The sequence below is a fragment of the Populus trichocarpa genome, chromosome 1 (assembly GCF_000002775.5).
Source record: "Populus trichocarpa isolate Nisqually-1 chromosome 1, P.trichocarpa_v4.1, whole genome shotgun sequence".
NCBI classification, from domain to species: Eukaryota; Viridiplantae; Streptophyta; class Magnoliopsida; order Malpighiales; family Salicaceae; genus Populus; species Populus trichocarpa.
Window position 1 is genome coordinate 42,944,337 of NC_037285.2, and position 25,036 is coordinate 42,969,372.

At 34.2% G+C, this 25,036-nt stretch overlaps 4 protein-coding genes across 8 annotated transcripts; 1 reads left to right on the top strand and 3 right to left on the bottom strand.

Moving 5' to 3' along the window:
- Nucleotides 1-1,496: 1,496 nt before the first annotated feature.
- LOC18095616 (uncharacterized) lies at nucleotides 1,497-3,191 on the bottom strand. Of its 4 annotated transcripts, none has more exons than XM_024603911.2 (4): nucleotides 2,909-3,191; nucleotides 2,621-2,728; nucleotides 2,111-2,310; nucleotides 1,497-1,958 (listed from the first exon to the last, which is right to left on the bottom strand). In XM_024603911.2, the coding sequence occupies exons 2-4, from the start codon at nucleotides 2,708-2,710 to the stop codon at nucleotides 1,676-1,678; spliced, it is 573 nt and encodes a 190-aa protein (XP_024459679.2). In that variant the 5' UTR covers nucleotides 2,711-2,728; nucleotides 2,909-3,191; the 3' UTR covers nucleotides 1,497-1,675. The 4 variants fall into 4 exon arrangements, with proteins under 4 accessions (XP_024459679.2, XP_024459672.2, XP_006370298.2 ...); XM_024603904.2 differs by having other exon boundaries at nucleotides 2,621-2,776; nucleotides 2,909-3,190; XM_006370236.3 differs by having other exon boundaries at nucleotides 2,621-2,768; nucleotides 2,909-3,189.
- A 1,069-nt stretch (nucleotides 3,192-4,260) lies between these two features.
- LOC18095617 (uncharacterized) lies at nucleotides 4,261-6,837 on the bottom strand. Of its 2 annotated transcripts, XM_006370237.3 has the most exons (4): nucleotides 6,683-6,837; nucleotides 6,383-6,586; nucleotides 4,901-5,106; nucleotides 4,261-4,721 (listed from the first exon to the last, which is right to left on the bottom strand). In XM_006370237.3, exons 2-4 carry the CDS (start codon nucleotides 6,470-6,472, stop codon nucleotides 4,466-4,468), a joined length of 552 nt encoding a protein of 183 aa, XP_006370299.1. In that variant the 5' UTR covers nucleotides 6,473-6,586; nucleotides 6,683-6,837; the 3' UTR covers nucleotides 4,261-4,465. The 2 variants fall into 2 exon arrangements, with proteins under 2 accessions (XP_006370299.1, XP_052305895.1); XM_052449935.1 differs by lacking the exon at nucleotides 6,683-6,837 and having other exon boundaries at nucleotides 6,383-6,635.
- A 460-nt stretch (nucleotides 6,838-7,297) lies between these two features.
- Nucleotides 7,298-13,695, bottom strand: LOC18095618 (COP1-interacting protein 7). The gene is made up of 9 exons (XM_024593884.2): nucleotides 13,302-13,695; nucleotides 13,013-13,189; nucleotides 12,217-12,335; nucleotides 11,925-11,965; nucleotides 11,767-11,819; nucleotides 11,512-11,664; nucleotides 10,826-11,070; nucleotides 8,838-10,561; nucleotides 7,298-8,622 (listed from the first exon to the last, which is right to left on the bottom strand). Exons 1-9 carry the CDS (start codon nucleotides 13,358-13,360, stop codon nucleotides 7,687-7,689), a joined length of 3,507 nt encoding a protein of 1,168 aa, XP_024449652.2. The 5' UTR covers nucleotides 13,361-13,695; the 3' UTR covers nucleotides 7,298-7,686.
- Nucleotides 13,696-22,285: 8,590 nt separating this feature from the next.
- On the top strand, nucleotides 22,286-23,255 carry LOC18095619 (TIR-only protein). The gene is made up of 2 exons (XM_006370239.3): nucleotides 22,286-22,868; nucleotides 22,972-23,255. Exons 1-2 carry the CDS (start codon nucleotides 22,375-22,377, stop codon nucleotides 23,084-23,086), a joined length of 609 nt encoding a protein of 202 aa, XP_006370301.2. The 5' UTR covers nucleotides 22,286-22,374; the 3' UTR covers nucleotides 23,087-23,255.
- Nucleotides 23,256-25,036: the final 1,781 nt, after the last annotated feature.

Genomic DNA, 25,036 nt, shown 5'->3' on the forward strand with positions numbered 1-25,036 from the left:
CTAGAAAATGCATTACAGAATAAGTAATATATGGCATGTGTGGGAGTGTAATTATGGTTATTTTTTAAAGTATTATTTGTGTAAAAATATATTAAAATAATATTTTTTAATTTTAAAAATTATTTTTAAGATCAGCGCATCAAAACGATCTAAAATATACAAAAAAAATTTAAATTTTTATGTAACGTGATTTACACCGCGTTCCCGAACATTTTCTAAATCAATTCCAATTAATTAGCCAAACCAACAAAATTAAATAGTCGAATTCAGCTTCTTAAAACATCTAAATATTCTGCTTCTCTTGCTGGCAAGATTTGATATAGGAAGGAAGGCTCCTGCTGATTACCTAAACGTGCTGTGCTTTGCTTACAGCGTGAATCAGATAAAGAATACATGATTAATAATAATTTTATAAAAAAATATACAACTCATGTACATAGAAGCAGATTAGATTTGAGTTTGACAAAGAGGAACACACCACGTGGCTTGATTCCCCACGGCCTGTGCTAAGCTTGGAATGGACTCCTTGTTTATACAGACAGGAGATGGAAGGAAATGTGCGGTTGTGACAGTGATATAACATGCTTTCCACTCAAGATTTTAGTATTCCCTTTTTCTTAAAAAAAAAAAAACAAAAAAAAACCCTTCATCGCATTATAAACTCTCTGTATGTTCTATTCTGAGAGGGATGGTTTTTTTTTTTAATTGTCCGATAAGAAGGGTAGACAAGCGGGGTGTTTTTTTTTGAAGGGGACAGCATTAAGATGGCTGTTTGTGCCCTACAATTATAGCCCGCTCAGGCTGTGAACTGGGTAGTGGTTCAGTGACTGTAAACCCATGGCTCGGGCTTTAGTTGCTGCACCATGGACCATGACTAACTGGGCTGGCCCTAATTGAAAACCCAATTGGAGATCCTGCTTTGCTAAACTTGCCATGTACTTCCTTGCCTTTGAGATTTTTTAAGAGCATCAAAATATTAGATTGGGATCCTCGTATTTTTTCTTCCAACATATACACTTGATGCTTGCTCGATGGAAGCTCTTAAGATCTTTTTTGATTGAAATTGAACCTTTTAAAATCAATTGAACGATTGAGATTTAACTCAGAATTCTTTTCATTATAAGATGATAAGGTCACTTTCTTTCTTTATGCAAATCCATGTAAATGGAAAGGGAGAAACAAATCTTAGAAACAAATTCCTATTCTTCTTGGTAATCGGTGATCAGCCAAGAGATACAAGCCTGTGTTCTTTGTAACGAGAAGGCTTTTGTTCAAAAGGGGGTTGCCGCATTGAATAAAGCTATGTTTTCGGCCTATCAGGATAGCATAAAAGAAATTCACGATGTTCAGGGATCACTCGTATAAATCGTGGCAAGTGTTTAAAGAGGAGAGATATTGGGGGTGAGAGAGGATCTCAATCCGAGAGGAAGCAAACAATGTAAAAGATCACACAGGTTTTTTCTTAACAAGTAGAATCCTTGAATAAAGAGGTTAGATTTTTAATGAAGTCGTCTGCATTCTATTATGTATTTATAGTTACAAAAGACTACAATAATCAGAAGGACTATAATTTCTAAGAACAATAATAGTATTGCACAATATCAGGAATCGATGTTGCTAATAGAGTTTCTTATTTGGTGTTCTGCATTCCTCAACGATTTAAACCAGTCAGGGTTTAATCATGTTGATCACCTTGATTAAGTGAAGTGTAGGTTCCCAATTCACAGCTGCTGCTACTGCCCGTCTCAAATCCTCCATCGGAGTTGAAAAAGCAGACATAGCTCATCTTAGAAACTATGCTGGTGATCAATATGAAGGCTGCTCCTGCCTCAAAAGCTCCCGCGCTTAAGGTCTGGCAACGAAGCCCATCAGTGCCTGATATGGTCCTGTATTTGGTGTGTTGAGCATTCTTGATTGCACCACCCAGTAAGCATGCCTCAGCAATGAAGAATGTAATCCTGATTTATCATACCATGTTGCATAATTTTTTTTTTCAAGTATCAATAGTAGCATGGAAACATTGTTGCACTCATAATTAAAATCTATGAACAACTTTAAAGATAGGATTAAAAGATTCTGATAACTTGACTTGTTATGATCACTTACTTACCAGCTTATTATGGATGGGATGACAGCAGATGTCCTACTACCTCCATAGTTCATACCCTTTCGAAAGTAGGAGCTAGCACCCATTGAGAAAACTTGACTTGCCAAAAGTAAAACAAATGCAATAGCTCCCAACTTTGTTGCAATGTCTGAGCTGTAGACGCAGTAGCTATAGCTTGAGTCACTGTCAGTAGCAGCCTTGGCCTGAAAACAGAAAAAAATAAATTATAATGCAATTAGTATCTTCTGGGTTTTAATTATTAAACATTCAGTTGTTGTTAGAGCAATCATATACAAAAGTATTTCAGAGAAAATCTCATTGTGTTCGCTGTTAAATGGGTTCCGAGACAGTTTGGGTTTTGCCCTAGATGTATTAATTATTTCTCAAAAAAAAAAAAAAACAATTTATAAAGGATCAAGTTAAATGCTGTCCTGATCTCCAATTTGGCTCACATAATAGACAAGACAACATCATTGCAAGGAGTGGAATGAAGAGGTAAGAAGCAATACTTACAGTACTTCTCATATGTTCAGCTGCAAGGGCAAGGACAAAAGCAATGAAATCAATGGCAAAGATCGCCATGAACACAAGTGTTGATGCCATTGCAATCCCCACCAACCTCTCTCAAGCAATGAAATCAATCAAATCAGCTAGGCTTTCTCTTTGGGGTTTGACAAACATCAAACTATTCGAAATAAAATTAGCGGTTTTGAAACACAATTGATTAAACACAAAAATCTAAGGTTAATTGAGAATATCAAAGGAAAAATCATAAATTCTTGGGTTTAGGATACAACTAACCAATTTATTTCCTTGTGAATGAGCAATCGATCCAATAGAATCCTTTCAGGGTTTTGATTTTGGTTTAGATACGGTAGGGGAGCACAACGAAAGGAAAAAAAGAGAGGAGGGGGAGAGTTTATAGGTTTGATTCTGTGTTTTTGTACCATTGATCTTTTTTTTCCGGTGTTTTAAAATGGATTCAGAAGCCAACCCAATCCTGACAAGTTTGATGTCATTATTTCTAACCCAATTTGATTTACTTTTATTATTTATCCAAGAATTTAATTTTTATAAATCTATATGGTGATTGACAACAACTGCAGGAAGAGAGAGAGAGTTTCTATATATATATATATAAGTGTTAAAAGAGTTCAAGTTGTTGTGCTTGCCGATTTACAAGTTTCTCCTTCATCTCTTATAAATAATTAAAAATAAATTTTATAAAGATTTTATATCATTATATTACATATTATTAAATTTCTTAACTTAAAACATATTTTATAATAATAATTCTAATAATATAAAATATATTTAATTTATGATAAATATTAATTTTAAATATAGGTTTATAAAATTGATATATTTTACTATTTAAAGAATTAATTCATGTGTTTAATTATTGAAATTAAAGTTTAACAAAAAGAGATTTTAAATATAGGGATTTGTTGTTTTTATTGTGGAGTCAAATGAAAACATGTACAAACACCAACCTCTCAATTCCCAATTTTTTCTCCAAATTAAAACCCTAATAAATTATTATCATTAGAGAATATAAAGCCGTGATAAAAAAATGATTGGATTTGTGAGGATGAACCAAAAATTCGTCGACAAACGAAATTGAATTGTTTCATATTGAACTTCTATTTTCTGCAAGGGGATCCTTCACTACTTCAGTAAAAAGAGATTTTCACTTGCAAGGCTTCAAGTTTCTTCTAATAACTCTTCATACCCTCCCGTCAGATGTTGAGTTGAATCTACTAATACAAACGTGAATCTTCATGGATGAGAAATTTTCCTGCATGGGGGCCGTCCTTTCTTGATCTGGTTTTAAAATTGAACAAACCATCCCATAACAAAGACTTTTCGCGTTGTTTGTTTCACGCTTTGAAGATGCTTAGACCAGAAAAATGCGGGGATTCTTTATTGAAGAGGCCTAGATAAGATGCTATGTGATGTTAGATTGTAAAGCTTTGACGTTCATTCCTGGGATCGACTGAAAACAGGATTTCTGTAGTAATTTGAGATGAACCTGCAATTCCTCCATGCAGGGACCAGAAGAAGAAAAAGGGTCCGGCAACACCAGTGAAGATCATGTAAATTGTTTCTTGTTCAACAAGGTTACATCACCAATTCTTTATGCGCTACGTAGATACACAAACTGGAGTCTTCTATTATTGATAGGTATGGGAAAAACAAAAAAATTCACATCATGTTGAAAGAAGGAAAAAAATCATGAATATGATCTAAGATACAAACTATCACAAACTGAATTGAACCCTTAATGCAGTCTAAAAATGAGGCCATGGAGGAGGCAAATTGATGTAGAGATCTATGGTTACATCAGATTTACCCAGCTCACTTGTAGGTTCCCATACCCACACCAACGTCTCCACTGTATGGATGGAAGCTGTCACTGGCCCTGGAATAGCAAACATAGTAGAACTCGGAAACTATGGCAGTGAACAAAGTAAATGCAGCTCCTGCTGCAAAAACTCCTTTCCTCAATGATGGGCAATCCAGGTTTTCACCGAAAAAATTCTTGTACTTGGTGTGGTAGGCATTCCTTATTGAACCCGCAAACAAGCATATTTCAGCAATGAAGAAAAACACCCTGGAGAGGACAATTGAAAAAGTTCAGAAAAAGAAAACATGGGTTCTATAAGATACATTGAAAGAAATAGACCTAATTTTAGCTTGCTCACAAAAACATGGTTATGGATAAAGGTTAGCAGCATCTATGTTCAATAATGGATACTTTTCATAGTTCAGCTTTGGATTAGCATCACCTACCAGCAGACTATAAACAGGATAACCGCACAAGCCCTTGAACCTCCAGGACTCAAAGGCTTGCCACAGCAGAAACATTTACTGGCAAACATAATAAGGACTTGGCTAGCCAATAGGAACAAAAATGCGCCAACACCATAGCCAGATGCAATGTCTGAATCATAGATGCAGTAACTGTAATCTTTTTCAGAATCTGGTCGGACAGTGGCCTGCAAAACAAGGTATTGTAAATTTGTTGCGTCACTACAAATCAACCACTCAGCTGCCAATAGGTGATTGCTACAATAAGAGGTCTACCAGACATGTTACAATCTTGGGGAGCATTTTGAGTAGTTCTCATATAGATCGCACCACCAAGCAGTATTAAAATCTATTCAAGAGCTACATATTGACTTTCAAGATATAATTTTTTAATGTTCAATCTCCAGGTTGTCTATAATGACTCATTGTTTAATCTAACTGCTGGCAAAAGGTTGGCAAAGGTAAAGAAAGTGAAGAAACTTGCTTTTTGGAACTAGATTTACATCATCAAGGGCCCCAGAAAAGGAAAACCCACCTCTCCTCAACTTAGACAAGTACAGGTATTAGCACCTAAACTATGTGATGGCCAGGGAAGTTATGTGTACTGGGTGAAATGTAAGAATCAATCTAGATCCTTCTCTCTCCTTGTGAAATTGGTAGCCGGTAAGTGTCGATCAATAACAGGGTGAAATAGATACCAGAATATTATCCCACAGACACTTTGAGAAAAGGTTCTAAATATGCTCCAGGTTATAAATAAATTTTGCAAACAAAATCTGCCTGGAAAATTTTCTTTTTCCTTCCCATCTCATTCAAGCTTCAGTTTATTTCTAGTAGTGTCATGGACATATGTGGTGAGAAAGGAAGTGATTTGCTGTTTGCATTACTAAAAAGTCCAAAACACTATTCATATAAACAGATCTGGTAATTTGATTGCTAATACACTTTCAATACCAATTCAACATTGAAGATTTTGCTTCATCAAGTCAAAAATATTATTGCATCTAGATCTGCTAGTATGAATCCCAAAAACACTACCAATACCCCTAGCCATATGATTTCCAAGAAAATCCTAGAGAAAAGAAACAAAAAAGGATATGGTGTCGCTCACAGCCATACCATTAACAAAATGCACAGCTTAAGTAACAAAAATAACAGAACTTATTCTTGCTCAATTAAACGTATTAAACATTTTCAGATAAGAAACTGAAAATTCATGTCAGTTGGTTCATAGTCAATCAAGATTCAGTATTTCTTCATTTTCTTCACAATTCTTCAGATTTAGTACTTCTCTCTCTTATTATTTCATTTTTCTTGAAAACCAACAGACCCCTCTAGCAAAACCCCAAAACCTCACATTTATATCTTCAAGAAAACCAGAAACCACGAAAAAAACAAAAGATTGCCCAAACTTGGTACACATAACCAAGGAAGTTAAAGAAGGGACTATAAACATATACTTACAGTGCTTCTTCTCTGCTCAGCTGCAACAGCCAAGCCAAATGCTATGAGATCGAAGATAAAGACAGTAATCAACAGTAGTTTCGAAGCCATTGCAAAGCAACTTTACTACCCTCTTCACAGATCTTGCTGCTTTCTCTTTATTTCTCTCTAGCTTCTTCCCTGCCTCCCTCTGTCCCTCTTTCTCTGAATATGCAAAAAGACCACCTGTGCAAGCATAGAAGGAACAGGGAAACTAGAGCCATTACAAAAAAAATAAAAAAATAAAAAAATAAAAAACCTATAAAGAAATAGACAGTATACCCAATTCAGTTCATTGAAAATGGGTATGTCACCTGCCAATCGTAAAGTTAGATGCAAGGGTGTTTTGGGAATTGCATGTTGATAAAGAATTTCTGTTTTTGGTACATTGTAATAAAGTATTCGGCAGCTTAAGCGATTTTCGGGAGCGCGTTATAATCGTGTTTTTTAAAATTTTAATTTTTTAATTTTAAATTATTTTAATATACTATTATTAAAAATATATCTTAAAAAATACCCAGCTTGATGCGACTGATTGTCGGTGAAGGAATGAATTGACGAGAAATTAAAAGAGATCTGAATCTGATGCTTCCGTAAAGTAAAGCCTACCCCAAATTGTTATTATTATTATTTTTGTTATTTTTTTGTTCTTACAAATAGATAGGGACTTGGGGTGGCAATGCTCTCAAGTCTCAACAAATTTCATAATGTCTCGACGGCTAAATCAACCGCCGGTCCCCTGTAAAGCAAAGTATGGCATTCATGCTTTGAGTGGCCATCAACAAACAAACTTGCTTAAGTAATCTGTGCTTACAAATCTTCAAAGACTAGTTGTTCAAGATTAATAACTACCAAGGTAAAGAACAATGCCTCATGGAAAGTAACTAGTCCTCGAGAAAAAAAATAAAAATGAAGGCTTTGCAACAAATACTCAAGCAGCACCAAGGAGTTCTGGGTTTTACATACAAGCAGAAATTTGAATGAATATTACAAGAGTTTGAAAAACTATTTCCTGTATGATATACAGACCCAAAACACACACCAAATAAAAGAATAACTCTTTACACCCTCAACCTAGCAATTCTCAAACCTGATAAATTACAAAATATACTCGTATGGCAGCAACACCAAAGGCCTTATTATGTATGAGAGCTAATTCCTGGTCTCGCTTCTGTTGTTTTTGGGAGGTGGGTAGCTGTTGGCTGGGGAGGGTACGTGGTTTAAGTCAACAGTTATGCTGCATCATCCAACACTTGTTCACAAGTCCAACCACTTGTCCTGTGGGATCAGTTTGCAGCAGTGGCTCGGCCTTTCCTTCCAAACAAAAGAAGCTTTCTAAAACCTTTTGCAGCTTTAGGAGAGTTCTCATCACTGTTCCATTTCTTCCTGGAGTGGATTGGTTCTGGGTTTATTTCATCAGGTGGTGGGGTCGATATTTCTATTTCAGATTTCTCAGGTAACTCCAAAATTTCACTGAATCCACCATTTTCTCTGATATTGACAGCGCATAGGTTCAGAGCCTTATTTGGTGACTCTGGCACATGATGTATTGTTGTTTCAGATGTGTACTCACCATGATCACCAGGTGTTTCTATGTATTCACAAACAACTGGAGCTACTTTAGAGAATCCCTCGTCACCTGCAGATGAGTCTTTGTGGAGAGAATCACCATTGCAGCCTTTATCATCTAAGCTATCTCCTGAAATCATATTTCCTGCCTTATTTTTTGCGGAAGAAACACTCTGCAACTCCTTGATATCTCTGAAATCATTAATTCCTTCTGCAGATTGAGATGCTTGTGTCGGTATTAAATCCACAGGCTTCTCTGCTGTGGCTATTGTTCCATCCTTCTTTCGGTTGATGTCAGATTTGACCGTGTTTGGACTAGTATTTCCAGCACCAGCAGCCTTTTGTGATAAAACATTTGCCTTCAAGGTTGCCTTTTTGGGTTGGGCAGCTTTTGATTCAGTTGATGACAACTTTGGGGTTGCCCGAGCAGTAGCAAGGCGATCAATAGTGGAACTCCTAAAGACTGGTTTCTTCGTATCTTGGCTTGGAGATTGGGTTTTAGGCTTCTCATTCTTTATAGAAATAGCAGTAGGTACTTTCCCTGCAGGGATTCTCTTAGATGTCGCTGGACCACTGCCACCAGAACTCCTTTCTGCAATTCTCTTCTGACGTTCAATTGATAATTCCTCCATTCTCTTCCTGTTTTCTTCTTCCTGTTTTCAAGTGGTAATATTAAGTGTCAACCAAAAAAGGGAGGTTAAGTAATGGTAAAGTGAACAATCAAGTAAGGAAATTTTGTTTAACCGACAGCATCTAACAATTTCAGATACAATGAAACTCTTGTATGGTTTCTCTTGCTCCAGTTTCCATTAAGGGAATGAAACAAAAGAGAAATGCTTTAATGCTAGCTTAAATCCTTGTTCAATACCTTCTCAGATTTGCTCTTCAGAAGTGTGGTTCTGCTTGCTGAAGTTGGTTTCTTCGTCCTTGACATGATGTCAGATTTGCTCCTACCAAGAGATCCATTAGGAACTTTTGACCTGGCTTCTTTACCAGCAACTTTTTTACCAGGATTTCCACTTTTTTTGCCATTGGTGTCCATACTGTTAGAAGGAAGCTTATCCTGAACAGCATTTGTTTCATAATCCATTTCTGGAGTCCAGGATGATAGAGCATGCTCAGCAACTGAATCCCGCCCAAGCACCATGTAAAGGTCATCTGGTTCATGGACATCAAATACCTTAGATTTATCAAGCGAAATCTCTGTTCTACCATTCTCATATTGAGTAGCTTCAACTACATCTGGAGCAATGCTTATGTCTGTTCGTAATAGTGAATCAGACTGATCATCTACTAAAGGTCGAGCTTGGATCATGAATGAGTCATCCACTAATACATCTTTCTTATTTTTCTCAGTTTGGAAATGCTCACCAGTTAATGATGAATCATAATCACAACTGAATGCTTTATGGTCTCTGTGATCATCCATGTTTACTGACCTGTCCAGTTGGCTGCTAATAAACCAATCCCCTTCTTTTTTACTTTTGGGTATTGGAGATTCAGTGGAGTAATCAGCAATGATAGGATAGTTCCCCGATTCTCCAGCTCTTTGAGAAAATAACAACTCCTCATATGTGCTATCCCTTTTCTTTATCATTGGGTGGGCATTTGCACCAGCTTCAAAGTTTTCAATACGAGATTCACCTTCATTACCAGACTCCCTCTTTGTTGCGATGAATGAATCATCTGATAATGCTCGCTGCTTCCTTATTCCCTCAGATCCCAGGTTAAACTCCAATGACCTTCCCTCCTCATAGCTCTTAGCTGTAATGTCATCTCTCTGAATCTGTGGAGGATCAGGTTCAATTCCGAAAGAGTTCGGCTCTCTTTCTTGCATGAGAAGGCTCTGAAAGGCACCCCAATGGTCCTTTCCTTTTTCTCCATCAAGATTATTTGCCATTATATTCTTGCCTTCCTGATCAATAGCATCATTTGAACCATCTATAGTGCTGCGCTGTGATTTCTTGTGTTGCCGAGAGGTTGATTTATGCCGTCTCTCCAACGAACCAACAGCTTCCTGTACTTGCTGCTTGAGAGATTCTCCATCAATAAATTCATCCTCATCAGATGTGCAGTCAGATATGCTGCCCTTTTCTCCATCCTTCATTGAAGTAATGTAATTGATGTTGCGAATGACAACCTTTCTTGAGGACTTCTTCCCATGCCTTTTCCTGTGCATCTTATCCACCAAAGACCTCTTTTTGTCACTTTGCAGATGTTCATCTGATTCAGTCTCTGAGCTGGAATCACTGGGCTCAGTGGATTGATCTTGACTAGAAGCTTGCCGTTCTTTTCGATGAGAAGACTTCTTCTTGCTCCTGGAGGATGATTTACGATTTTCACGATCATCAGTTTCCCAATCTCGACCAAGGCTAGAATCATCAACATTTGGAGGCCATTGCATGTTCCCTGGAAAATATGGAGACCCAACCCGCATACCAGGAAAAAGGTAGCCTTGATACGGGGGCATTTGTTGAAATCCAGGACCTTGAAAATTGTGCATGAACTGAGGATGATGGTTTGGCCATGGCATTGGCATATGAGCTTTCCCATCAGTTGATTGCATCTGAGCTGATGGTGGAAAACCACTATCTGTAAAGACATTCAGCTACTTCAAAGATTGGCCAATAGTACAATAGACCTTAAACTATTGCTAGTTCTCTACTTATTTTCATCAGCTATAAAAGGGGCACAGATAATTCAGGAATAATGATCACCATTTACTTCCTAAATTGCATGTGATTGTGGCAACAATAATGGCAAGGCACATTTGATGGCAGTTACACCTAAATGCTCTTGCAGAGAGAGATTAATATAAACCACCATAGGTTCATGTCATGAATGACTAAACCATACCTGGGTTTTGTTCTAAACTTCCAGGACTTGTAGCCGAGTCTGATGCATCCATTGAACTATTCTGCTTCCCACCAGAGAGACCACCAATTTGACCAGGGTAATTTTCCTCAACGGAAAGTACAATACCAGAAGTTCCCAGATAAGGCAATTCCAGCTGCGATGCCTGCATTGCTGCTATTTCATCCATCCAAAGCCGATCTTGATTCTTCTTCTTGCATAGTTCCATGAAATTTATGCATGCTTCCCTAAGTGAAATCAGATATAGGTTTTAAACCTTGACTAAAATTTAAAGCAGGGAGCAGGTTTTGAATATAATGAGGTTGACTTTTGGTAATTCAACCACAAGTTGTTCAGGCCAAAAAAATAACATCCAGAATCTTGAAGATAAGAGAAAAATCATAAAACTAGATTGTTTTCTTGAAATACAAAGTGACCATAAATAAAGATGATTAAATGTATTCATTTACAATGTCATTTGTCAATGACCAGTTAAACTAGTTGCGCCACCACTTAGCATTTTGTCTCGAGAGCCAACTGAACCTGAGGATAGGTGGGAAGGGGTTCCAAATGGGTGTGCGGGCATTCCATTATGTGTTGCCCGATGACACCATAAAGAAAGAAAAAGGTCATTACGGACAACAAAGATGCTGAATGGCCATTGATTTTGTCTTGTATAAGTTGTGTACCTTAAACGTGAAGCTCCAAAAGCATCAGCAAAGCAGATAAGATCATTTATAAAGTCTGGTTCAAATCCAGTGACCAAGGCACGGGCATATGCCATTGCTTGCTCTTTGTGAAGAACAGCTTTCCTAGTTTCCAAAGCACGTTGAAGACGAACCCTGTTCAAGACCGGTTGAATAGTCAATGCATAATAATTTGATGGCATCTCAATCAAGTATATTATATCATCAGATATGGTGCTATGTAAAATTAAATATTACTTGGAATTTTCTTCTTGTACACCATCACTGCTTCCATTTTGATTTCCTTTGGACTAAAAAACCAAGGCATCAAATACAGGTAGAATTATGATTTGAGGATTTGGGAAAAAAACAAACAAACAAGGTCTTATACATGGAGTTTCAACTAAGTGGCATACCTTAGATGAGACAGTTGACTTTTGGTAATTCCCAGCAGCACCTGAAAGATTTTTCTCAAATCCAGGTTAGTCCAGTAAATGTGATGTCTTATGATCACAGAGAATTTGTCATGACAATTACAAGTTATGTGCAACCCTACTTTCCAAATGAACCACCAACAAAAAGCAAATTCAGATTTATATCAACAGCTAAATGAGATGTAACCAAAAGTCCTAAGATTGAGCTTCAACCATGAGCAAGGTAAGTAATCCATACTATTACATTGAACAAAAAATATAGCGCCAGGCATACCTTCTGCATCTCCATTTAATAGCTCATTTGATTGAACTGAACTCTCAATCTGCTCTATTTCTGTCTCTATTGTCACAAATCTCTCAAGAACTTCTGGTGAGCTGACAAACCTCACAAATCTGCAATGACAGAAACAAATCATAAAGTGACAAATGCACAAACAGTAACCAGCTATAAGGTCATCGTTAAGAGATTACAGTTTTAAAGCCACCAATTTGTCATAATTTAGATCCCAAACTCAGGGACAGTGAACTATGGCTAATAGCCTTTTTCAGGCAAATAAAAAGATGACCAAATTCACAGGTGTTTGGATCACGTAAGCCTTCAAAATCCAGTTCAAGATTGAAATACTTCATGTCAACTTTGATCTGTACTAACTTATCAACTTTCAACCTATCCAATCATGATATCCACTCCAAATTCCAAAACAGTGATCTTGATTAATAATGAGAAATAAACCACAACATTTGACTCAAACACTAATCTCAAACCTCGAATCTACTAGCCACCGACCAACTAAAAGATCAAGCTTTTCTACGACTAGAAAAACCAGGATAAAAAAAAAGATCCCTCACAAACTCTACTATAAGTTGCCAGCCAAATCTCGTCAAATTGAGCAAGATTTACAGGGGAAGATGTTTGCCACATACTTTTTATGCCAGTAAATTTTTTCCGCGACTAACACTTTATCAATTACTAGGACCATACCTCAATGCAACAAAATATTTGCCACAAAATCAGATTATGCAGTAGTAATAAACAAGAAATAACAACATTCTGATGTGCAAGTAATTACCTTTGGAGAGTGGCTTTAGTGAACCAGAAGGCATTAGGAGACAGAGGACGAAGAGAAATGGAATACCCTCCTTTTGATATCTGATCTTTAGCAGTTTTTAAGTGTTGAAGGAAAGGTTCTAAAAGCCCAGATGCCAATCTCTCATTCACACCACCAGCATAAATCACCAGATCACACCTTCATGCAACAAGAAAAAAAAAGAAACCCCCATTAACAAACACAGAAAGAAAAACATTTGAGGAGCATTAGTTGCAGTGTTTATGCATTTGGGTGTTGAATACTAACGTACCTGGTTCTAGTGGGTGTGAGTTGAAAGAGAGCATGATCAAGAAAAGTTCTTGAATCCATTATTAGAAACAATCTTATCGAGAGAGAGAGATAGAGGGAGAGCGAGGGAGGAATGTGTCAAAAAAGGGTGTTAAAACTAAGGGTGGCTGATTTTACAGTTGGACTTGTCGTTACATAGCTTCATGTTTGGATTCTTGCATATAAAACACTACTAGAATACAAGCAAGACTTGGATGGGAGCTAAAATCACATGGCAAGATTTTTGAGGGAGGGACAGACAGATGCTTGGCTGGTGGTGTGAGACTGTGAGAGGGAGTTTTTTTTACCGGTTTCAAGAATGTGGGTCCCATGTGAACTCGGGTCCCTCGTGAAATACCGACAGACACTCTCTTCTCAGATCTGATCTTTACCACATTAACTGACATACAACTGCACAAAGAATGAAAGAATTACCTCCACAACTAAAAAAAACAGTTTTTTTTTTGTTCTCCACTTTTTTTTTTCATTATCTTTTATGAATGATCCAGATAAAGTTTTTAATTGAATTAGAAAGAGAAAAACTAAAGTAAAAGAACCAAAATGTAAAACTCACAAAATTCATAGTCAATCCAAAACAAATTAAAATTAAGTTTTGATTTAAAATTTCAGTCTTTAAATTAAAGAAATGAGACACAAACTTATCAAAAAAAAAAAAAAAAAAAAAAAGAGACATTTATCATTTAGTCACAATACAACAATATCATTTATCTTTTAGACAAAAGAAAAAAAATAGAAAAAACATAAAGTGTATTAACGTAGCTTTGTAAGCCCACGAGTAAGGCCTTTATCTTTTAATAAGCTAGGTGTTTAGTTTTTTTTTTTATTAATTGTTTTTTCAGAATTTTCTTTTGAAGATTTGAAAAACACACGTTTTAATATATTTAAAAAATTTATGATATTTTTAAAATAAAATTATCGAGCAATATTGTTTCCTAGCTTTTCATGGTTTGCCTTTGTTTTTATTCTTAAGTTTTGGTTTTTCTTTGTAAATTTTTCTGTTTTTCGCATGATTATAAGAGCGTTTCTTCGCATGATTATAAGAGTGTTTGGAAACGCAGGTCAATTTATATTTTTAAAAAATTTAATTTTTTTTATTAAAAATTAATTTTTTAAATATTTTGGATCGTTTTAATATGTTGATCTCAAAAAAATTCCCATGTATTTTTTTTTTCATATCTCCACGACATTATTATGAAAAACAATTAATTAAGATCTTCTGTTATAATTCTCATTTTTTTATGTCCAACAAGTAAATATTTTGAAAAAAAAAATATAAATAGCACCGTCTCTTCTATTTTTTTGTTAAAATTTTCAGTAAGCATTTTTTAATTAGTAATTATTTTTAAAATTTGATGATTTTCCAAGGAGATTGTTTTAATTTATCGTTATTCCTTTTCCTTTCGTATTTTATATAAATAAGTTTTATTTCAACGATGTATAATAAAAATAAAATTCACATGTATAAACTGTATTATATTTTTCAAAGAATCCCAAAAGCTTGATTCTGCGAGAGGTGATGATGAAAGAGTGGAGTGAGAATGGGCAGATGAGTGGTAGTTTGATTTTATGGATAAAGAAAGTTCGAGACTTTGAAAGTGGTGACCAGCAGTGTAAGATCGATGTGGAGTGACGATGCAGCAAAGAATAGCTGTAGCAACTTCTTCAACTGCCATTTTATATATATATATATATATATATATATATATATATATATATGTCACGAGTAAATGTTTTTCAAGGGTTGGTTTGGTATCAAATCTGGGGTGCAGTTTTTGGATAGTCTTTTTTTTTTTTTGTGTGGTAGAGGTGCTGCTGTTCCTGTTTTGCTCGAAGATAGCTCTCAGGTTGCTGCTGGCTTTTCCTTATTTTTACTCGCTGCTTCCATGGGTGCGGTCCCTCTCCTGCGGCTTCTCTGTTTCTCTTTTGGTTTTTGCTGTCTCCAGTGCTCTTGCGGCCCTTGGGCGGGCTTTAGGCTCCAGGTTGCTTCTTTTCTTCCTAAAAGGCGCAATGCTTTGGTAGACAGATGTTGAGCTTTTTCACTAGACATGGTTTCCAAAAGCATGGTAGGGTGACTTGCACCTTGTATCACAAGCGTGTTTAGTATTGCGGTAGTTGTTGTGGTTGTGATTTAAAAAAAATTATTTTATAAAAAGTATTTTTAGTTGAGGTTGGTTTAGAAAAATATATATTTGGTTAAAACTGTGGTCGAAATTGAGGTTGAACAAAAAATAGTTTAATGTGTTTGGTTAAAAATGCTTTTGAAATTGAGGTTATAAAATAATTTTTAAAAATATATATAAATATTTATGGTTTTTAATTTAAATATTATAGATTTAACTATTGCTATTATATCATGAAATAAATAATACTTAAATATTTTTTATTGTTCCATTAAATTATCTACAATTCCATCACGTATGAAATACATCTGACAAGGACTACAGTCACAAATTTCTTAAGAGCGCAATAACATCAGGTAAAATATAATCAGAAACAAAATTAGGATTGCGATCAAATTCTGCAAATGCTACGTCGTCAAGCGATCTCCGTCTAATTCATGTAGTGTCATTAAATAATATTTAACACTAGTTTTTCGAATAAAACACAATATCTGTGAAATTTTATTGGATTTTTTTATTTTACTGGGTCACACCCGGTTCAATGCATTTAGGTTTGGAACGGACCCGGGTCAATGCATTTAGGTTTGGATCGGACACGGTCCGACCCATATGGGCTGAGCTAAACCTAGCCAGCTCGCCCAGGTCACTGGCCCAAGCCAGTGACCTGGCTGGGCAAAGCAACACGCGTGTACTAAATTCACGCGTGTTGCTACACTGTTCAAGTGAATTAAAATTCACGTGAACAGTGTAATGTTGATAAAAGCAAAGCGGGAGGAAGATGAAAGTTGAGCACTTTTCTATTCCTCTGCTTTGCTCCTTCTCCTCTCATAGTGTCTGCTTGGTATTGGAGTTGGACTCTTTCCCTGTTTTCCCTAGCCCCTCATTCTCCTTCTTCTTCTTCTTCTTCTTCTTCTTCTGCACTTCCATGTCTCCACTGTTCACGTGAATAGTGGAGACATGGAAGTGCAGAAGAAGAAGAAACAATGTGCGCCTTTGGTTATTGGAAGAAGAAGAAATAACACGTGCAGGAAGTTCAGTTGCACGCCTTTGGTTACTGTGTTGTAACACAGTTTGCAAAAAAAGCAGCTTCAAGCTGCTTCTTCTCCCCCTGCATTGTAAACGCAATAAACAATGTGGCCCATGCAAAGTAAATCTTGTTTTTTTCTTTACTACACAGCTTAAATATGCGGTTTACTCAAAACGCTACCGCAACAGCGTAAGCAAACGCTACCTCAGACCTTATTTTTTAAAATTTTCCGTGCTTCAATCCCTATAATTATTACAATATTCATTTAGGTCCTCGCAATGCGGTCCTGAACTTCTTTCCCGGAATCGGTCCTTAGGTTTGAAGATTATAACCCTGTAATGATAACAATACTTGCAAGCAAATCCTTGATTTTGAAAAATTAGCTTACAAATAGATCCTTGGTCCTAAGTTCGTTAGGCATTGGCTTCCTTTTTCTTTTTATTTAAAATTTGATACAAAACCTTACAAGTGTTGTGTAAACATACCCCCTATAATTATAATTTGGTTCCAAAATTTACCCCAATTAATTAAATATTCATGCTCAAACTTTGGGTGACATCCTTAATCACCTATTACTAAAGATTAGTCATAGCTATAGCTAGAATGAGTGTTTTTATTTTCGCAATCAATTAGCACAACGCCATGTGAAATATTGTGTGTTTAAAAGTGTTTTTATATTTGTTTTTGAATGTTTTTTAAAGTATTAAATTGATGTTTTTTAATGTTTTAATATATTAATATTAAAAATAAAGTAAAAATATTTTCAAGCAAAACACTATTTTAAAAACACTACACTACAATTTCAAACACACATGAAATATCAATAATTCAAGTTTAAATGCTTATTATGTAGGATCTTCCATTTGAGTGGAGAGGAATGAGCCTTCAAATTGTAGTTGGATAAGAGATTGCAATCATGATGTGTGCTTAATAGGCCATGAACTTAAGCTATGTTGTTGGGTGATCTATGGCTGTCACAAGTGTTAGAAAATATTTAATTTGATATTAATGCATGTAATTATTGGATGGACGTGCCACCTTTAGGGGGCCCTAATGAATAATGATTCTCCTTTGATTCGAAGACTTCCCAGTTAAACAAACAATGTACTTTTCCGGTGGCCGTTCAACTGCAAATTCACTCACCCAAGATCTCGATGAGGCCATAATTGGCGTTCATTTATTGTGGAACAAATTTAACAGTGGATCCCATGCTGACCACCCTTCGTTATATTAGGAAGTTTTGGGCTCAAAAGGCTGCAGCACAGCTAACCCAAGAAGCAGAAATTAAAATTTCATTTGTTATAGTTACAAAGAAAATATTAATTTTATAGAAATTACTTTGTTTTACAGGTTTGTCATAGGTATATATACCTGTTTCTTCTTTCCAGAACAGTCATTTTGGTGGCTTGAACATTACAAATTCAACTCTTCAAATCCCAAGTTCAAAATCTATTAGAGCAGGAACAACAAATGTCCAAATATATTAGTTCTTCAAACATTTGCTGACGTTTTTTTAAGTTACTTCCCTGGAAATCTTAGTAAGCTTCTCTTTGCTTGCTACGGGAGGCAAAGTTGCTACGCAGGAGCACTAGTGATCATCAGTCAAAAAGGGCAGCGTTTGATGAGCCCTCCCATAGCAAGCAAAGAAAAGCTTATTGATTTTTTCAGGAAAGTAACATAAAATACGTTAGCAAATGTTAGATCTCTAGTAACGTGGATGCCATTCCCAAACATGAAGCAAACAATCCACCTTACCAGAGCTGGATGAGTGATGGATGTGTTTCATGACAAATTGTCAATGATGATGACGACCAGACACCCATATGAACTGTGACATTTCTGGGTCCAGATTCCCACTTTCAATCCCACCTAGCTAGTTTATCCATTTGACAAGAAATCGCAACCACCACCATTACCAAACAAGCAAAACTTACATCCCACAAGTTGAAGCAGCCAAAATGCTCATTTCTCTCGTCAATGCATTTTTGCATTCTCACGTCTTTTTCATTGGTGGTGACTGCACCAAGTTCGTTCAGTCCATTCAGTCCGATCATGGATTAACTCGTTGGACCAATCATGTTCGATCGTCAATATTTTTCCGATTCAAGTTCAAACCAGGTCAAACTTTGAGTAGTGAATTTTTCCTATCAACATGTGGAGCTGGCTTATGCTTGGGTTTAACTACTCTGATGTTCCCTTTTGAATCGTTCTTTGATGCTTCAATGGACACAACAATACTAGTGTTTTGAGGGGGAGGTGTATCTATTTACTTTAGAGATATGTGAAGATTACTATCATTTTTAAATCTTAGAATTAACAGAAAAAAAATTCTTAAATTATTTCGATGTGAAAGGCATGTCTTTAAAAATCAATCGCAAATGTGATTCTCAATCACTACTGCTGTAAAAGTTAATTTGGGAATATTTTTTTATAGTCAAATAAAAAGAAATTTTTTGAAGGCATTGGTCGGACCCAAATTGGTCCTTTTCTGTACTCCGCACAACATTTCACAGATATTCGCATGTGATATTCGTTGGCCGTGATTTACAAGATGGTCGAGGCCCAAGCTGCAAAACATTTGATCGAGGCCTTGCAATTGTCCACCTTCTTCCTGGGAGAAAAATCGTCCGAAGACTGATTTTGAAGACCATTTCAATCACTTGATTGGTGTCAAGAAACTTGGGTTGTGACACCAAAATTCGGAGAAATCGGACGGCATTTTCGTAATACTCTTTGATGGTCGGTGTGATGCTTGAGACATGGACTACGATCAAAGTATACTGTTTTCTGGCATCAATAAACTTTATAAAAACAAAAAAATAATTTTTTTCTGGCATCAGTAAATCCAATTCTATATCAAAGCATTATTTAATCCGTTAAAAAACAAAAAAAATAAACTTAATAAAAAATATTTATCAGTCCCGATTTACTTTTTCCGGTAAGATGAAAGTTCAAAAATATATTAATAACACTCCTCACATCGGGGGTGTTTAACATTGAGTTTTAACCCACTTTACATTAAAATTTAATTTTTTTTTATATTTTCAGATTATTTTGATGTGTTAATATTAAAAATAATTTTTAAAAAATAAAATAAATATTATTTTGATGTTTTTTTGAGTGAAAAACACTTTAAAAAATAACCAATACCACACTTTCAAATATCTCATAAATAAACTCAATGACACCAAGATAATCACAAACATCAAATGAAAAGACTAATTTTTTAAAAATAAAATTCCGTCACTAAATTGAAAAATAAAAAGACACTTTTCATTGAACAATGTGGTCCCCTATGATCAAGACATTTTTATAATAACAAACAGTGAAAGTGTGTTTTGGTTTATTTATGTTTATTGTATAATAATAATAATAATAAAATAAAAATAAAACAAAAACAAGAGAAGGAATGAGCCTACGTACGTACAGACAAATAGCAACTTCCTCATTACAAATAAATAAATAAATAAATAATAAAAATAGCAACTTCCTTTGATTGACTATTCAACATTTCTTATTTATTTATTTTTATTTCAGATGCTATACGAAAATGATTTAAAACATGTTTCTTCAAGTGCATCGTGATATATATTATACTAGTTATGTGACCTTGCAGGTTTAATATTTTTATTTTTTATAAAAAAATTATACAATTTTTTTTAATATATTTTTATAATTTAAAAAATCTAAGTTTAAATCAAAGATTTTATGCATACATGTAATCGAATTAATCAAGAATTATATGTGCAAATAAATAAATAAAAATTATTAACAAAATCAAGAGACAAGTGTAAATCAAGATTTTTAATCTCGAAAGACAAAATAAACCAGGTTATATTTGATAAATTTCTTTATTAATTTTTTTATTTAAGTAAATGATAATAGAAATAAAGACACAAATTAAATTGATTGAATAAAATAAAAGAAAAAAAATCATGCAAGATTGCACATATTAGAAATATTATTTGAAAATATTTTTTTTTATTTTCAAAAATAAAGTTCATACATACAAAAGATAAAAAAAAATTATAGACGAATCATAAAAAACTTTTCAAATTTAAATGTTTAACTAAAAAAATAATCATTCTCCAAACAAAATGAAAGAGAGAGGGGTACTAATTCAAATAGAAATTAAAAAAATTTAGAGAAAAAACCATAAAAAAAATCATTAATTGAAAAAAATAAAAAAACAAATTTAGAAAAAAATTAAAACAAAGGCCAGACACTGTCGGGCCTAGCAAGCCAGACCAGCTTGTCTGATCTATTTTGTCAGGGTCCACGCATAGGCTTGCACGATTGAGCCCTTAATTTTTTTTGTTTGTAAGTGGGGCAGACAACATGTCATTCACCGCTATGTTTTTTGGAAAAAAATTAAACGATGCCTTGTCTAATTTGCTCAAATTTTGGCCATTGTGGTGATCGGAAAATCAGGGATTATATTTTTATTTTTTTTACCTAAAAACCCCCCTTTCAACCCATTTTTGACCCAGAACACCTATAAAAACACCACCGTAGGAACCATGATAAACCTATCCATGGCCTAAAAAAGGCCACCACAAAAACTGAAATCAACCCGAATTCAAAATCAACCCGAGCTCAAATCTGTTTTTTTTTATGAACTTTAACAGTAAAAAAACACCTAATATGAACTCTTCTCATAAGATGAAATCATTTGACACAAATATCATCAATTTTAGTGGCCTAAATCAGTATTAACAACACTTTTCTCTCTCCACTACGGGAATCCAGTGACCCCTCTCTCTTTTCTCTCAATCAAGGACTAAAAATAACAAAATAAATTTTTGTACCATAATTGAATTGGAAAAATTTTGAGGTACTAGAATTGTATAATTAATATGATTTTTAAAGTTTAAGGATCAAAGTGTATCTTTTACAAAATTTATGGCTTGCCACTCATGTTTGATGTTTTTTATTTATTTATTTTGGTCCCTCTTTTTTCAATGCCATCTTTTTCATAAAAAAAAAATCAAAATCAATTGGTTAAATAGCCAAATAAATAAATAAATTTGATGATCAAATTGAAAAAATATAAAATTTTACACAACTTATCCATAATAATATATGAGGGGATAAATAGTGAGTCCTTGTACAATGAAAATATAACACATTTTAGAATAATACTTAATACTTGCCGAGATTAATTAAGGAATTTTCCGGTTGTCAAAGAAACCCTTGAAAGAGGTAAAAACGTGCATGAAATGTAGATGGATATTCAGGCTAAAGAGAACAACGTGTCCTTAATTATAATATTAGAGAAAACAGTATACAAGGAAATAGCACACAAATAGTGGCCTTTACTTTGAAATCAAAGGAAATAAATTAACACCGTCGAGAGTCTTAATCAATGTTATTTCTTTCTTGCAGTACTTTCTTCCTCAAAACATTCCCTTGTACTTGTCAATCCGACAATAGGGCTGATAATTGAATAAGTTGTCGTCCATATGCCTTAAAAAGATTTTAAATATTAAGATCATAACTTATTTGAAGGGTTCAACAGAATTCCCGATTGAAAGCTCATAGATGGTCAAGGGTTTTTATTTGCTTTCATAATCTGTCAAATCGAACACACGGTTATTTGTTGATGTTCAAACTTTTCAAATTCATCAGAAGAAGTAAAACAGTCAACCAAGAATTATAAGGTCCTATTGAACCACCATGGGAGTTTTTTTTTTTATTATTTTAAAGAAAAACCCTATGAATTATAAGGTCCCACAAACTGTTATATACTTCTCTATATAAGGGAGATCATACCCACCCTCCTACAACCACGATTCAAACTACGACGAGAAACAAAGCAAAATTAAGAAACATTATCTCATCACAGAAAGGATACTAGATCTCCAACTATTTTTTTCGTTGCAGTAACCATGAATCGCTCTTCAATTGTAAACTTCCCACGCCAATTTCTCCGTCAATACCCCTCAATACAGCCGGCGGTTACCAGTCGTATTGCCAAACCTTGTGATGTGTTCATTAACCATCGAGGGATCGACACAAAGCGCACGGTTGTTACTTTGCTTTATGATCACCTTTTCCGGTTAAACCTACACCCCTTCCTGGACAACAAGAATATGAAGCCAGGAGACAAGTTGTTCGATAATATCAACAGTGCAATAAGGAAATGTAAGGTTGGGGTGACTGTGTTTTCTCCTCGGTATTGCGAGTCATATTTTTGCCTTCATGAACTAGCTCTTATTATGGAGTCAAAGAAGAAGGTTATTCCTATCTTTTGTGACATCAAGCCCTCGCAACTTCGAGTTGTGAACGATGGGAAATGTCCCATGGAGGATATCCGGAGGTTTCGCTGGGCACTTGAAGAGGCTAAGTATACTGTAGGGCTCACGTTCGACTCCTTGAAAGGGTAAGGAGCACCATAACTTTCTTAGTTTCTGTGTGTTGGATTTCGATTTCAGAAATTAAAATTATCTTGTCTTTCTTCTCACATTCTTCCCTGTGTTTTCCAGGAACTGGTCGGAGGTTGTAACAAGTGCGTCGGATATTGTCATTGAAACCTTGGTTGAGCTCGAGAGTGAGAAGCAAATGCAGCGCCATAAAAGCACTCCAATATTCCGTGCCTAGCACATGTCTCATTCGTTGAAGAATAAAGTTTCAATGCCACCGAGAGATCGTCCTTCATCAAAATTTTCCTGCCTATTTATCATTCAATTTGTGTTAATAAATTGTAAAATCAATTTTTTCATTTATAAAAAATAAATGTTAAACAAATTTCTTTATTTTTTTAGTCAATTCTACTCAGTTGATTAATTATCTCTTTGTAATAAGAGCATGGCTCAATGTTGCAAGCTCAAAAAATAATTGTATCACATAATATTGTATGATGTATTGAGATATATATAACAAAAGGTTTAACTCTTATCTTTGTTCATCGAAATTTTATTACTTATTTACTTCCTGACACACACATATATATATATATATATAGCACTATTCTGGATTGGACTTCTCTCAATTAATTTATTGCTAACATGATATATCATGATAGTTAAATTATAGCCATTAGATTTTAATTGATAGTGAGGATCATAAAAATAAATAAATTATCTAATTTGATCACATAATATTTAGAGCAAATAAAAAATTAATTAATGGTTGTTAAAAAAAATCCCAAATCTATCTAATTTCTCACAAAAACCATATTTTATAAAACAAAACCAGACATATTCTTTTAACTTATTTTCATACGAATCAGGATCCATTAAATAAATAATTAACATAAACTTGAAAAAAAAACTTAGTTCAAATTTGCGTGAAGCAATTAGTGTTTATATTTGATTAATAGAGACAAAATTAACAACATATAATTAATTCACAATATTCTCTAAATTTGATCAAAAATAGATTTGTTTAAGTAAAAGAAATCATCTAATAAAAGCTTGGTCTTTCATTTAATTTAAAAGGTTAAAATTTAACTAATATGATGTATATCATGTTAACACTAATTGAAGGAGCGCAATCTGTTATTCCATATCGTATTATCAGTCATATTGTATACTTGTAGTATTTGTCAATGTAGGTGATTTTACATTTTATGATTGATAATTTAATATACAGGCAAGGGAAAAATGCTATATTTCTATCACTATAAAAATCACTAACAACTTCACTAATGAAAAAGTATTGGTGGTAAGTGTCTCGTTGTGATGTCATATCTGGTGGTTATTTTATTAGTTATTTTTATACCCGATAGATTATTGTTGACTAAAATAGGTATTGATAATTTTTTATCAGCACACCCATTGGTAAACAAAATTTATATACCCCTCTATCAATTTTCAGGTGGTCTCTAATGATGTTTGCATTGAAATTGCTCTATCAAGACCTCAAAAGTGATCAACTTAATCAATCTTTACTGTGTTCCTACGGCTACGCAGTGTCTATGACGATTTTTGTTCGTTTACTTGTTCATTAAGAGTCACTAGCTAGTATTTGATTCAAGATTACTAGAAAACCTGAATATACTAATCTTGTCAGAAATTTGAGAATAAAAAACTTGTGGTGGCTAGAAAAAATATTAACCTCCTAGCACACCCTACCTAAATAAGCTGATATGTTTTAAAAGTTGACAATTTCTTGTCAGTAACCTATTAAAAAGAAAGAAAAACTCTCCGATAAAAAAATCATTATCTTATTAGATAAAAAAAAACATTTAACATCAACACAAAAAAATCAAAACAAATAACCTTTTTTATTTTTTAATATAAAAAATATATGTTACATACCCTAGATATTAAAAGAAAACAAAATATATTTCTCTTTTTTAGTATCTTTTTTGAAATATAAACCAAATTTAATACAAATTAAAACATTTAATTAATTTTTTTGTGTTTTTTAATTTTTTTGTCTTTTTAGTTTTTATTATTAAAAAAATACATAAAAAAAAAACAAACAAACAACCCCACACACACCACTTTTCACTATTTTTACTCATGTTTACAACATAACATAAACTTCAAAAAGAAAATATAACAGTAATTTAAATACATATTCAAGCATGTAAAAATTACAACA